The sequence below is a fragment of the Epinephelus lanceolatus genome, chromosome 15 (assembly GCF_041903045.1).
Source record: "Epinephelus lanceolatus isolate andai-2023 chromosome 15, ASM4190304v1, whole genome shotgun sequence".
NCBI lineage: Eukaryota > Metazoa > Chordata > Actinopteri > Perciformes > Serranidae > Epinephelus > Epinephelus lanceolatus.
The window spans coordinates 13,177,722-13,192,646 of NC_135748.1; the positions used below are offsets into that span (position 1 = coordinate 13,177,722).

The 14,925-nt window shown below is 40.8% G+C and overlaps 1 protein-coding gene across 1 annotated transcript in view; it reads left to right on the forward strand.

Annotated features, from left to right (window-relative positions):
• Nucleotides 1–14,925, forward strand: part of pxdn (peroxidasin) — a 67,000-nt gene that overhangs the window by 37,618 nt on the left and 14,457 nt on the right. Inside the window, exons 11-15 of the mRNA XM_033642866.2 lie at nt 770–1,045; nt 3,504–3,616; nt 4,677–4,833; nt 5,758–5,866; nt 10,713–10,870. Of these exons, the coding sequence (XP_033498757.2) occupies nt 770–1,045; nt 3,504–3,616; nt 4,677–4,833; nt 5,758–5,866; nt 10,713–10,870 (813 nt within the window). The remainder of the gene's footprint in view (nt 1–769; nt 1,046–3,503; nt 3,617–4,676; nt 4,834–5,757; nt 5,867–10,712; nt 10,871–14,925) is intronic.

Here is a 14,925-nt window from a genome sequence, read left to right on the forward strand (position 1 = left end):
GCACTGAGTTGCTTTAGGGTGATTTTCTGTGCACAAAAATGTGTTAGCATTCCTCGAATACACTGCAGTTAAAATATGAATCTTGTCCTTGCTTGTAGGAGCTTTCTGCAATTTTTATCTTGCATCCTGTACTTTCCACGTGGCTCTTTACTATCGTTCAAATGTTTAGCAAAGTGCAATTGGCCATCAGAAGCCATTAGAAATCTCAACAGGTTCATTCATACAACAATGCATTTCACAGACCAGTCACATGACAATTTTTACTGTTATTATCCTGATTCTTCTGAGACATCAGGACCTGTAATCTCACATGAACTCACCCAGTACAAAGTAAATTCAATCAAAACAAGACTTTCCTAATCAACTTGCACTGTCTCACCTCGCTAAAAGACAGCACCTCAGGGCAGAGGCCCCTTCATGCCTCACAAATTTGATCAATTTCTTTTTGCACCTCTTCAGGGCAATTGTTTCAGAACTTGACAATGTCACCTCCCAAATACCAAACATGTTTGACTAAAGACATGTCTATTACTATGTCTCATTTATTTTGAGATTTGATGTTGACAAAATAAATCTTTATCTTGCTCACATTACTGACAGATTTATCCCCTGAATGTACTATATGTTGAGCTGTAAATGTTGTGAATCTGAAGTCTAATAGCTCCATAATGACTCCTCAGCTTGTCCTGGCAAGTGACGGCTCCTTTGAAGCAAGATTTCATTATTATACAGAAATTAAACAGCTTTTTTCCCCCCATTCTGCTCCCAGCGATCCCCCAGTTCACGGTCACGCCACAAGACCAGTCAGTCCTGGAGGGTCACACGGTGGACTTCTCCTGTGAGGCGACTGGTTATCCCCAGCCGGTGATAGCCTGGACACGTGGGGGCAGTCCATTACCCCTAGATCGCCGTCACGTGGTCCTGTCTTCCGGTACCCTCCGCATCACCAGGGTGGCGGCCCATGATGAGGGCCAGTATGAGTGCCAGGCAGTCAGCCCTGTGGGGACTGTGCGCACCGCTGTGCAGCTCAGCATCCAGCAAAGAGGTGAGGGTGTAAGATGAAGCTTCATAATGAATGTGGATGATGGCACATTATAATGACCATGTGTACTTAAAGCAAGCAAGGTTTCAGGTCACAGTTACATTAGGCACAGTTAACTATAAGTTGGAGGAAATACAGAGCCATGTAGTTTAAGATTATCATAGAAGTCAATCTGTTCTATCAGACAGATGAAAAGTGTAGCTGAAACACTGCTGTCATACACAGGCTGTAAGTGTGGCTGCTGAAAAGCCCTCTTCAAACAACTGCATGTTTGTGTAGGCAGAGGAGGAGGGGAGAGCTGGGTGGTAAAATGTGAGAAGGGTTGTGGTGCAGTTCTCCCTGTCCACAGCTTATTTGTCATTTTCACACGCATATTTTCTATTTAACTTTTATAGTGCATGTAAACACTGAACAACATGTAGCTGTGTGTGTGTGTGTGTGTGTGTGTGTGTGTGTGTTTCATCTTTATGTGCATATGTGTAATGCAATGCAATGTAAACGTACCGTACTGTGTAGTATTATACTGTAATTCATTCTGCATGTGCACATGTGTTTGCATGTGTTTCTGTTCGGAAGAAGGCATATATAAGTTGATGTGTCACACTGCTTCTTTCTTGTGTGCAGATGGTTGTATTTTGTGTGTGTGTGTGTGTGTGTGTGTGTGTGTGTGTGTAGCTGAAATTACAGGCTTGACATAGCACAGGAAAGCATGGCAGTCTGTAATCCCATGATGACACCATGTTTTTCCATGTAGTAATGGCTGTTAACATGGCACAAAGTACACGTTGCATAATGGCCCCACACTGTTAAAATGCTGTACAAGCCCACAACCATGCTGGCAGTGTATGATGGCTGCCTTACTCTCAGAGCACTGTGCAGAGGAACAGACAAAGCATTAAGAGAAAGCAAAAGCAGGGATTAACATGATGTGATCTTTCTCCTATGAATGTCTAGCATGTCTCCATTCCACAGAGATTTCAATATCCCTCTTAATGATAACTATTTTGGAGTGCCTCAGTAGCCAAATGTTTACAGCGCGCCACACAACCACAACGTCACTGGCTCGATTCCAGCCAGGAACCTTTTGTTGCATGTCATACCTCCCTCTCTCTCTGCCCATTTCCTGTCTCTCTATTCAGCTACCATTAAAGGTGAAAATGCTAAATAATAATATGTACCATTTTTATGTTCCTGTGTTCACATCCCAGATTTGTTCATGACACAGAGTGGTACTGGCAACACATTGCCTGCAGCTTTGGTGCTGTGTACTGTATACTGCAGTGAACCCTGTGTTTTAGAAAGTTCAACTTTGATTTAAAGGCTGTTAATTAGTGTCAGACTACTATGAAACTACCTCCCACCCCACCTTGTGTTCCTAAAACTTGTGGGAATTTCCCATGGCCAGGTGGCTCACTGCTGGCTGCTACATGGGAACCATGAAAGAATTTGAACATAGTGTGTGGGGGGGGCAAACATCCATCCTCTCCCAACCAACATCTCAGCTGCGGAAGGGTTGTATCATGAATCTTAGACAGGATAACACAGTGACTCACTCTCGTCTGTTACCTATAACAATGCTCTTTGTTTGTGTGTGCGTGTGTGTGTACTTGTACAGCCATCTTTGTGAAAAACAATTTAAGTTTTAGATCTTGACAGTAAGGATATTTTGTCTGGTCTAGTGAATTTCCTTTCAATATATGTCTCGCTGCTTCTCGCTTTGTACTCCACACAGACTTTAAGATGTTGAACTCATTTGTGCCCACAACTGAAATTTTAAATTTCTTTTTTTTTTCACACTGCATTTAGTCTTTGGGTATATGGGACCTCTACATATTTGATTATACTTTAGGAAAAACCATCAGTCCCATGTGCCCGAAGACTAAATATAATAAAACAAGAAAATGGTTGTATCTAGTAAAGGAGCACAATCAAGTATATGACATCCGTGAACTCAACACGTTGAATATCACAGATATGCACACATATGCAGTGTAAAAAATATTTTTTGTGGAAGACATATAAAAATATTTTAATTTTTTCATTTTTGACTACTGATAAACGTGTTTTTTCATATCATCTAAAAATGTCTAAGTTGTACTGGAGGAGACTTACCCAGAGTTTGTCCATACCAGGTATCAAAACTTTCGACCAATCAGAACAAATGTTGTGGCATTTCTCCTTATCATACTAATTGTAGTCTTAGGGCTCAAATTGGTTAATGTTTTGCAGCTCTGTAGTAGAGGAAGGAAAAACAGCAACTGCAGTGTAACACAAACACCGTGAGTTTGTGTATATTCTGTGAGCATATTCAGGACAGTAAAATGCTGAGATAAGTCTCAGGGTTTCATGTCTGTTGTGATTGATTGCAAAATGCAGTTTACATGTGCAGTACTTTGAGCGCTGGTGCATAATCATTAACACATGCCTATGTGTGTGTGTGTGTATGTTTTAACTCATTCAGTAACGCCTGTTTTCACAAATGCTCCAAGGGACCTGACGGTGGAGTCTGGCCAGGACGTCCAGATTCCCTGCAGTGCCCAGGGCCAGCCACAGCCTGTCATCACCTGGAACAAGGTTAGATGATAAAGCTCCTGTGCAGCTGAGTAAGGTGCCCATCACCTCAGCACAGAGGTCATGGGGTTAGACAAGTGCTTAAAGGGTGATTGTCACATGTTTTTGTGTTTAAAGGGGAACAGAAATCATTGAAATTGGTACAGTATCTTTAATTTACATCGACTGTAAGTGCTTGTTTTTGCCACTGACAGGCTCAGATTATTATTCCGTGTCTGTCAACTTATGTGAAGGCTCAGGATACAGAGATAGACCTTTTTATTAAAGAGTAAGCTCCTGTTTGTTTAACGAGAAACAGCCCTGAAATCACTATCACCAAACACACCAGACTCAATTTAAATAAACAGTAATTTTATGACTGTAAAATAAACTTAACTCAAAGTTGACAGAAACAAAATAAAACTCACCAAAAATGTCTTGGATTGTCTTTCCACCGTTCCAACAATCACCAACTCCAGTTTGGTTGAAATAAACCCTTAATTCACCCAGCTAGATGTGAAAATATGCTGGCTCTGTACACACTAAAATTACTGTTTATTTAAATTGAGTCTTGTGTGTATGGTGATGGCAACTTTAGGGCTGTTTCTGAACCTATCGTTGGAAAAAAGCACTTTTAGTGGTGATATTACTGCAGCCCTCTCACTCAGTACTGAATCAGTTTTAAAAATTGTTGTTCCTAGAAGTCACTGTAGCACAAAAACATGGGAAAATAGGTTCCAGGTTGAAAAATAGGTGTTTAACTTACCCTTTAGAGTGCTTAAAAGAGAACCGTGAAGAAAAAAAGGTAGTGGGGCCAGGAAATGGTGTGTGGTTACTTTATTAGTCATTATACAAATTAAGGCAAATAATGACAATGAGGTAACTCAGTGAATAATATATTTAAGTTGTTCAAGTTGAAGTTTCTGCTCATAAACAATCATGTAAACTAAACATCTCAGTGGACTGACACAACAGATTCCATCTGTGAGGCTCCTAATCACTGTCTCGTAATTCGATACGCACCTTCACATACCAGCTCCCAAGGTCATGACCTTTACCCTTTGTCCCACCCTTTCTCTCCCAGGATGGTGTACAGGTGACAGAGAGTGGCAAGTTCCACATCAGCTCTGAGGGTTATTTAGAGGTGAAGGACGTGGGCACTGCCGATGGTGGACGCTACGAGTGTGTCGCTCGCAATCCCATCGGGTACCAGGTGGCCAGCATGGTTCTCACTGTCACAGGTAACACACAGCTAATGCCAGTGGCTCATAACCAGACATTATGCTGTTCTTTTTTTCACTTTCTATATGAGGGGCAGGGTCAGCTAAGTCCACAGTGTTAGTAAGGGATGAATGTGTTGCTTATCAATGCTGTAGCAAGTTTGGTCACATGGATGATAAAACCTTAGGTCAACTACAGTGTTTTGTAATATGTCAATTAAAGTAAGATATATAATTTTTCTAGCACTGAACTTCACCCTCAATGTACAAACTAGAAGGAACACTCCCTCTTTCTTCATGCAGCACTAATGCAATGAATCCATGTCAAAGCCCTTATCCTTATTGGATATTTACCAGTCACAAGAACAGAGAGTGAAGCAGGGAAGTTGGAACATAATGTGTTAGCTGTGAAGCAGGTCAGCTCTTCCCTGTGTGTGTTGGTGTTTCCTGCTGAGATTTGTCAGGTCAGGCTACAGCACTCTGCTGGTGAGCCATAAACTGTATCAATGTGCTCAGTTGTTGTTGGACTCTCTTTGTCCTCATGTCACATTCTCACTGTGTTCAATGGCACACTAAGAGGAACGAGTGTGCCAGAAATGGGAAGCTGAAGTGCAGCGCCTTAAAAGGTTCGGTTATTTCCAGTAACCTATCCTTAAAATGTGTTTTGACCAGTGTTATACCTCATGTGTGTTAGAGCATCGAATGTAGTGACACTGGATTGTGTAAAATAGCATTAATACCTTTTCAAAATTAAGTTTGTAAATATTTAAATGGCAGTTTAATCAAACTTAAAAAAAAAGTAACAAACACAAAATGAGAAAGTGGGAAAGAAATTCTTTTATGTTGAGTAACCTCGTAAATCCCAATAAAGTCTCATGTCCAAAATGATTTTTTCAACTTGGTTCTAATCAGTCTGTCTGTCTGTCTCTCCCTGTGTAACAACAGTTCCTGCAGTCAGCAGAGAAGGAGACACCTTTGTGAGCACGTCCATAGAGCAAGCCATCCGTAATGTGGACAGTGCTATTGAGTCAACAAGGAGACGTCTCTTTGATGGGTAAGTTATGTGAAGCTCACACTCAAAGGGACTTTTATGCTGCGTCTCAAATCAGATACTCAGTACACTTACATGTAGTACCCTGCACACACTATGCTCTTACTTGTGTAGTGCGCAAGTTTTGACAGGCTAGTGTTGTCTGAAATCAAACATTGCCATTACACACTAGTTGGACATGATGGTCACAAGATTTGAAAGCCTTTCTTCTACTACTCAGGAGATAGTACTTTGAAAAGTGAAAGTTATCATCAACATTTAACAAAATATATACTTGCAGTATCTGTTTGTTGGCTACTTGACTTCTGTTTTTATTCATTTTTTGTATTAAAAATGAACGTGCTTTGAGGGCATGCTTCTATATCTATGAATGCCAGTGGCGGCAGTAGCTCAGTCCATAGGGACTTGGGTTGGGAACTGGAGGGTCACCTGGGACAGCTGGAGAGGTGCCAGCTTGCCTCTGGAGCATTGCCAAGGTGCCCCTGAGCAAGGCACCAAACCCCCGACTGCTATGACAACAGAGTGAAAAAACTGCTTCTTCTTTGTCTTCTTCTTCTTTGTCTTTGTCTTCTTTGTCTTCTTCTATCACCAGCTGATCTCCTGAGTTAATAATAGCTATTTAGCTGTTGCATTTTGCGAATATATTTCCAACTTGTCAAGCAACTCAACGGAAATCTAATACTAAAATCTTCTATGGTGAAGACGACAATTTAACACACGTTAACACCAAACACCCCAAAAACATATAGCTTACACTTCAACACGTGACGTCGATGCCTGATGATAAAATGTGCCGCCATTAGCTAGCAAGGTAACATTAGCATTCATATTATCGTTTGTGGTACCAAGTTATTACAGAATTAACCTAATAAACAAACTGATGGCTTATACCTGACAACACTATAGTGGTGGTGAAAAATACACATGTATTATTACATGGTACACATGGTAGTCGGCCAATATTTCACAAGTTTGAAATGTGGTCTAGCCCCGTATGCTACATAAGCAACATGGTGACCATTGAGGATGAGAAGTGTTCAGCGTTTCACATTTTACTTTTTTGACTGCTATGCGTGCACCATGCAAGTACTTATAGTGACTGCATTTTGCCATATTGCTCAGCATGAATGAACTAAGGCACTCAAAATAGCAAGTATAAGTACAGAAATATACAATTTGAGACACATCATTAGGTCTTTACACTCAATACCCTGTAACTGATTTAGAAAGCCAGTTCATGCATTTCATATTAGTGGTAAGGTGAGGCAATTAAGTGTAAAATGAAGGCTACACATACTATGGCCAACATATGCGATGTTTTAAGTAAATCTTGTAATTGTAGTGCAAATTAAGATTGTGCGTAATATTTACATTTCACAGAGCACACTGATATTCCCTTAAATGAATCCATTTTAGGAGGTCATTTGTAGAATAACTCTTGTAATACAGTAGTTGAGCACACAATTGATGGGTTTAATCACAAATGTGGGGAGGCTAGCATTCACATTGTCAGGTGATTTCTGATTAATGTATGTTCTTTTGTTCTGTCAATACAGAAAAGTTTGTGTACAGCCAGTGCTTTTGATTGGGCCTGCATCTATCAGCCACTAAGTCTACAACTTCATATACCCGTACTTTTTAGATTAAAACAAGTCTCATATACAGTAGCACATTATAGTGCACTTTACAAATGTACACGTCTTCAATTTAATGGCTCTTTGATATAGGTTGTAACTAAGCAAATGAGAGCAGCAATCTGCAGCAACATTATGTCATCAGTCCTTTTTATATTTGGACTAATTGAACTGTTTTGCCCTGTACAGACTCAGTCCAGAGCTACATGCTCATGGGGCCTAAGTTATAATACAAATGGCTTGTCTCACATCATCTTGGCACATGACTTGCATGTTCTAAGTCTGAGTCAGAGCCTTCAGGGAAAGAGTGTGGCCATTTAGAGGGGCTGCTAATATTCCTGCACTTTCCTATGTCAGTTCATAGGGTTTGCAGTTTGCAGATCAGAACGCTTCAATGAGAAATGGTGCCTTAGGGTGCAGTGCTGACGGCCATTTAGTCAGACAGTTGTTCTGACAGCTGCAGTCAATATTTGTGACTGCTTGTCAACAGCTCTTCGTTGTATCTCTATCTGTCTATCTGTTTGTACATCAATGTAATCATTTTCAGGACATTAAAGGAATCAATAGTTATTTGAAGTCTTTGTTTATCTAACTTTTCATTACACTCTGTCACTGTAAAGCCTGCTTCATACTTTCCATGTCCGCGAGGATTTGCTGTATTCCGCATGACATGAATGTCATCATCCACCCATGTTTGCGTCTTTGTGGACGTCCATGTGCACTCCAAAATTTGTGAGCGGAACTGTACACATAACAATTGTGCCAACTGGCCATGCTTCAGTTACAAAACATAATCTCTTGTTCCACACTCCAGTCCCGGGTCCTGTTCTCTCACATTCTATTTTACCCTGTTGTGTTTTGCTTGTTACGCATCACACGCATGATTCTTTATCTTGTTTTTGATTTTTATTGGCGGTTGGCAAACAATGATATGATGCCACCAACTGGAATGGAGTGTTGATGGGGAAATATGCATGTGTGGAGCACAAGGCCAACGTGGACCGTAAATTGTCGTACGTACGAATACGCGTGAGCGTTACAAGTCCCCAGCTGTCTGGGGAAGTGTATCCGAGCCTTAAGAGATGTAGGTGGTTTCAATATAGCTCGTAAGTATTTCCATCCTGTTGAATGATGTGGGTAGCAGCTGTGTTTTTCTTGGCACGCACACACATACACTCTGCCCACACATGCATGCACAAATACAGTGCACAAACACATATACACATAAACACACATGAAGAAGAGAAATGCACAGACAAATACACAGTGGTAGCCCAAATAGAGATGAGGGGATTTCCAGCTCTTTTTAATGACTATCACAGATTAACAGGCGGCCTCCTCCTTGGCTGATGGCACCAGCGTCTTTTAAACATGGTTTGGAAATAATGGAAAACCAGAATGCCATTGGAGAATAAGCGCATATCAGGAGAAGAGCTAGTAGCACTTGTTACTCGGATCATAAAGCACATTGGCTGTGTTGCTGCTAAGTGTCAGACAGTTAGACCTTGAGAGTTGCTTGTTGATGGCAGCAGCTGTTCATTATTGAAACAAATTGCATCTGTGTCGCCAGCTTTTTCAAATTATCAAAACTAAATGCAATTAAAGCAGCCGTTTTCCCACACAAAAACAACACACCTTTGACCACTCTTGGCAACAGCCCTCTCTCTCTCTCTCCACACCAGTGTTAATGTTGTTAGCTGTAGGAGGAAGAAAAATGTAATCAACCACAGAAAGTATTTATGTAAAACTCCAGTCCTGTTTAGTAAAGTATCGTGTGTGCTAATAAAATAAAACTACACTATGATAAGGCAATATACAGTATGTTTATATCAATCTATATTTCATAGTGTGTATATTCCACATGCCTGCTCTGTGTTTATCATAGAATATATGCATTTAGAGTGTATTGCTGCTTTTCCAGAAATCCAGTAAAAAGCTACGTAACATAACAGATCTTTGCCAACATTATTAAACACATTAAGATGTCAAATAAAGTGTTCATGGTTCAAAAATATCTTGGCTTTCAGCTGCATTATGTCATGATCTAAATGTGCCTGCCAAATGAGGCAATTCATGATTTGTTTTTCATCTTAGTTTGGGTAGAACACCTGTGGATCTGGCATGTGTCTTAATGGTTCGCCAAACCCTTAAGTCCAAGTTGAATGCATGTTTAAAAAATTATCCTCAGGTGATAGTGTGCAGTCCAGTAGACTTCATTAGGGAGTGAAAGCAGCAGAAACACACCGTCATGCAAAACAAACTCAGTGATGATGGAGAAGATCAAACTCATGAGTGAAATGACTAATGCCTAGTTCACACTACACAACTTTGTTCCTGACAGATTTTGGAGCTTCCTGACAAAGTCCCAGATCAGAGGCAAATCAGCATTGACTTGGCGCTCACCAATAGGAGCTTGAGTGGTTTTCGTGACAAAGCGTAGTTTAAAGACCAGACATGCTTATCGAGGAATCCTCTTGTTAAAAGATATTTATTGGGCGGCCGTGGCTCAGGAGGGAAGAGCAGGTTGTAAACAAATGAGAAGAATGAGTTCAATCCCCAGCTCCTCCAATCAGCTTGTCAAAGAATCCTTGGGCAAGATACTGAACCCCAAATTGCTCCTGATGACGGGTGTGCAAAATGGGTGTGGTTTTTTGTAAGTGAGTAGCACGTGGCACCTTGTATGGCAGCCTCTGCAACCAGTGTATAAATGTGAGTGTGAATGGATGAATGGACATATAGTGGAAAAGTGCTTTGAGTGATCAGAAGACTAGACAGGCGCTTGCTTTGCAAGTCCATTTATCACCTTGTAGTGTGTGACCTTGTGTAACCGGTCAGTTATGTGGTGTGAAAACTACAGCAACTTAAAGACTCATGATTGTAAAACAGCAAGTTGTGTAGTGTGAGCATTACATCAATGTGATGACTTTCTGAAAGTCGTGTAATGTGAACTTACTCAGGAATTTATGCATGATTTGGGCGTCTTCTTGTTTGAACTCTCTGACCTGCTCTAGCTGCAGCAAATACATCTTCTGGAAAGTGTCAGAAAGCTGTTCCTGCTTTTCCCGCCCTTGAAAAAAAAGGGCCAGAAGAATGTCATTTGAATAAAACATTTTAAATTGATCTCTCTACACATAACATATTCATTGTCTCTTCTTCACTCTGTCATTCTCTCTTTACTCCCCTACACCCCATCTCTTTATCCCTCATCCCTCCAGTCAGCCTCGTACCCCAGGAGAGCTGCTAGCTCTTTTCCGGTATCCACGTGACCCCTACACAGTGGAGCAGGCGCGTGCTGGGGAGATCTTTGAGCAGACTCTTCTGCTCATCCAGAACCACGTCAACCAGGGTCTCATGGTGGACACCAACGGCACCGGTGAGTCTAATACCCAAATATTCTATGCTGCTACTAAAGGGGCAAAACAGACTGCCGTTACTTTTGTTGCTTTATACCTGATCACATCTCTCGCCATCCAAGTGTCTACAAATGTTTGGGAAAAAAATCTGTAACTCTTAAATTATTTTAATCAGAGACATCAGTCTGAATTGTGGCTGTACACACTGACAAATGAGGACTAATCAAGTTGAGCGAATCTTTAAGACTTACAAAGAAAAAAATCAGTAAAGCTGCATCTTCTTTTTTGGCATTCTGCCTTTATTTGAGAGCCAACAGTGTAGAGAGACAAGAAATTGTGGACAGGGTGGGATGACATACAACAAAGGTGTCCAGCCAGAATCGAACCATGGTTGTTTCAGTTCTGTGCCCTAAACATTTTGCCATCAAGGCACACCAAGCTACCTGTATGTCTTCTTTATTACACAAATTACTGTTCCCCTAAGTGAGGCACCATAGATGAACCTTTTTTGTCAGCCAATCCATGTTCCCACAGACGTCAATGTAAACTGTACCTACAACTTGGCATACAATCACAAGGCAAAAATTTCTAGTTTGAAATTGTCAAATTCCACATTTTCTTTAGATTATGGATGCTGGTTGTAATTCGAATCACACTTGGACATAGTGTCATTCAGGGCTGAAAATTAACATCCGCCAAGTGCCAAATGCAGGTAGATTTTCCATTTGGCGACTAAATCTTGGAAGGCTATCCTCCACATTGGCAGGTAAATGTTTGTATCAAAATAGTCATGTAATAAATCATACATATAATAGCTATTTGATGGTGGCTAATAGCAGACCGGCGCTATGTTTGTTGTGTGTCGCACCTTAATTGCTCCCGGCTGCATCAAGGAACCTGTAGGCCTACTCGGAGGACGCGTGCACACGCAGGCATGTCGCGCACCTAGATCCATGATCTGCTGTTAGTAGCAAGCAAGCTATCACCGCGGGCGTCATGTGGAAGATTACCAGGTGTAAGTAAATCATTGACAAAACGAAAAAACACAGACGAGGGCGAAGCTGAAGCTGTAACGTTAGAGACAAAAAGAAAGTTTTGTGAGGAATGGAGGTTCAGCGATAACAGCATTTCAAGAGCCTGGCTACACTATGTTGCTGAGGGTGCAGTAATGAGCTGTAATGTATGTCGGTAATATGCTAAAGAAAAAAAAAACGTAACAACTCGTTTGTTATCGGTAACGATGAAGCTGCATGATTAAGAATGGGCAGTCTGAGGAGGTTTAAGTTACATGATTAATAAGCATCTGGAAGGTTTACAAAAAAAACAATTACTGTTATGTTTACTATAAATTACTGTTATGTTTGAAGTACAAATGTCTGAAGTACAAAGTGCAAATGGAATTTTGAGCTCAAAACTTGATCATTTTAAACTAATTTTGCTTCAGATTTCACTCTGGCCTCTCCTTTAAAGGTAGGGTCTGGAGGATTTTCCAGTTGCTGTTTGTAAACACACATTCAAATTTGGCCCCTCCTATCAGGCTCAACTCTCCTGGGTGTACGGAGCCCGGAGGTACGGAAAAAGGCTTCACAGAAGAGGTTCAGGCAAGGCTCGCGCTGGTGCACGCTCGGACACGCTCTGGCACGGCACCTGCACTCTCTCATTGGCTGGGGAAATCCGAGCTCACAAAAACATAAAAATACAGTTTAAGGGCAGGAGCTCTGCAAACAGAGTCACCACCACACATGAGTAGAAGCCCATAGATGATGATTAAGCAGGATTTTATTTGTATATGTCTATATTTTGTTTTGTTTGAAAATCCTCCAGATCCTACCTTTAAGCTTGTATTCAACTTAATACTGTATTATCTCAATGAAAAGTACTGAAACAAATGTATATGTGACAGAAAAAGGCAATTAATTATTTTGGCTGGTAAAAAAATATGTCTGGCCGGTGGATTTTCTCATCTACCAGTCCCCTTGGCTGGTGAGCCAAAAAGTTAATTTTCAGCCCTGGTGTCATTATTTCTCTACACAAACCAAACAGTGGCAACCAGAAACAATAAGCTGTTGTGTAGCACTGACCTTCTGAAATTTCAGAACAGTTTGTTTAACCTGCTTCCTTCATTGCATCACTTACTATACAGTAATATTGATTATGGCTGTACCAACTACCACCAATCTAACAACATCATATATTACATTTATTCATTAAAGAAAGTTGATTTGATGAAAACACAAATTTAATCTGATGAATCACTTTATTCAAACTGAGAATTTTGTTCTAGGATTTTTGTGTGTGTGTGTGTGTGTGTGTGTGTGTGTGTGTGTGTGTGATGGCGTCATAAAGGATGATGACATTCAAAGCTTAATCTGAAGAAATATTAGGTACAGCCCTCATATTGATATTTCATTACTACGAAGGAGAGTGTCATGCCGTTCCAGGCATCTTTGTCTGAGCATTCTGCTGCTGAAAAAAGCCAAATATTGCTGCTCTCTGTCAGGGTGTGAACAGCCTCTGAGAGCCCATGGGAGTCTGCTCTCTAGTTTACTGGTGTTGCAGGGTGGAGCCTTTGGCACACCATTGCTGTTGATTACGCTGTATTCATAGCATTGGGAATAACCACTGGAACAACTTAATGCGTGGAGGAAATGATTAATAGGTGTTTGCATTTGAAGGAGTCTGACTTCATCATGACAAAATGGTTTTCATGTTTTCTATGGACTCTAGTTCCTGACAGATCGCTCTGCTGATTCAAATCACTTGGTTCAGTCCAAAGATGTGTTGCCACTGACTTTGTATTTTGTTCACTTTTTTTCTGAAGCTAAGCGGTCGCATTACAGTTCAAAGGCACTTTGGTATGCACGTCAGTAAGTGAACGCATAGTTCATATGGTCTGATGTTCAGTGCTGAATTATACTGTCTTATGTTCAGTAGTACATTCCTTGTTGCTAGTCTATTGCTGCTGTTACTGCTACCCTGTACAAAAACTGTAGATACAGCAGTAGTAGCTCAGAGGCTTGTTATTTATGACTGAGTTATCAGATTATTGTTTCTGTGGCTTTTTTGGTCTCAGATGTGTTTTAATGAGGAAGTAAGTACTGCAAGTCACAGCTGAGCAGACAGCAGTGCTCTCAGTCACCAGTGTGGAGCGTGCATGTGGTGATCAATCCATAGGACGAGGCTGTGATTTCAACTATACACAAAAATTCAAGCAAGTTTATTGTAGCCACTCTCTCACCGTGCTCTTCATTTTTCCTTTTAGGCTGATCTCCTCAAGCAATGTGTGGCCACATATTTATAGACTTACTTTGTGCTTAGTGCAAAATTGCTCTTTGTGGTACCAGTTCGATTACCAGTATCACTGCCACTGGTACTGGTAATTAAGCCAGATAGCTAGCTAGATAAAGTGAGCTTAACCGTAGCAATGTGGACAGGGAAGGTTAATCAAAGAGCTGCAGTGCAGTTATTAACATTAGCATGACGCCACCAGTGGGTTTGCACAATGCCAAACAAAACATGGTCAGTGAACTTATTTGTTGTGGTGATGAGAGTTTGTGGTGATATAGGCCCATTTCACCAACCCCGCAATGGCAGCTTTATTTTATTCACAAGGACAGATTTTTACCCACATTTGGCAAAATGGCAGATACTAAATTTGGACCCTTTCTACAGTCTAATTACATCTCTATTATGCACTCAACTACAAACAGATCAATGGACACAAACACTGTTACACGTCATCCTAATACAGATATAGGTGCATATACATTCTGTATATTTAAATTTGTTGTCTTAGTAATATCAGCTTTCCCCCATGAGCCCTCGAGGATCAGCGGGCGTAGCTGATGAATTGATGGATGGAAATGTCATTTTCTTATTGAGTATACTTAACATTCTACCAAAGTCTCACTGTGGATTCAATAAGAAGCTCCCACCCAGTTTTTTAAGCAAAGTCTCATGCAACCAGTAATTCAATTCTCAACCACTCTATGAATTACCATGTTATCGTGAGCAACATTTGGCTGAGGATAGGTGCTCCATCTGTATGCCATTTTCTCTTTAGCATGACCCGAGG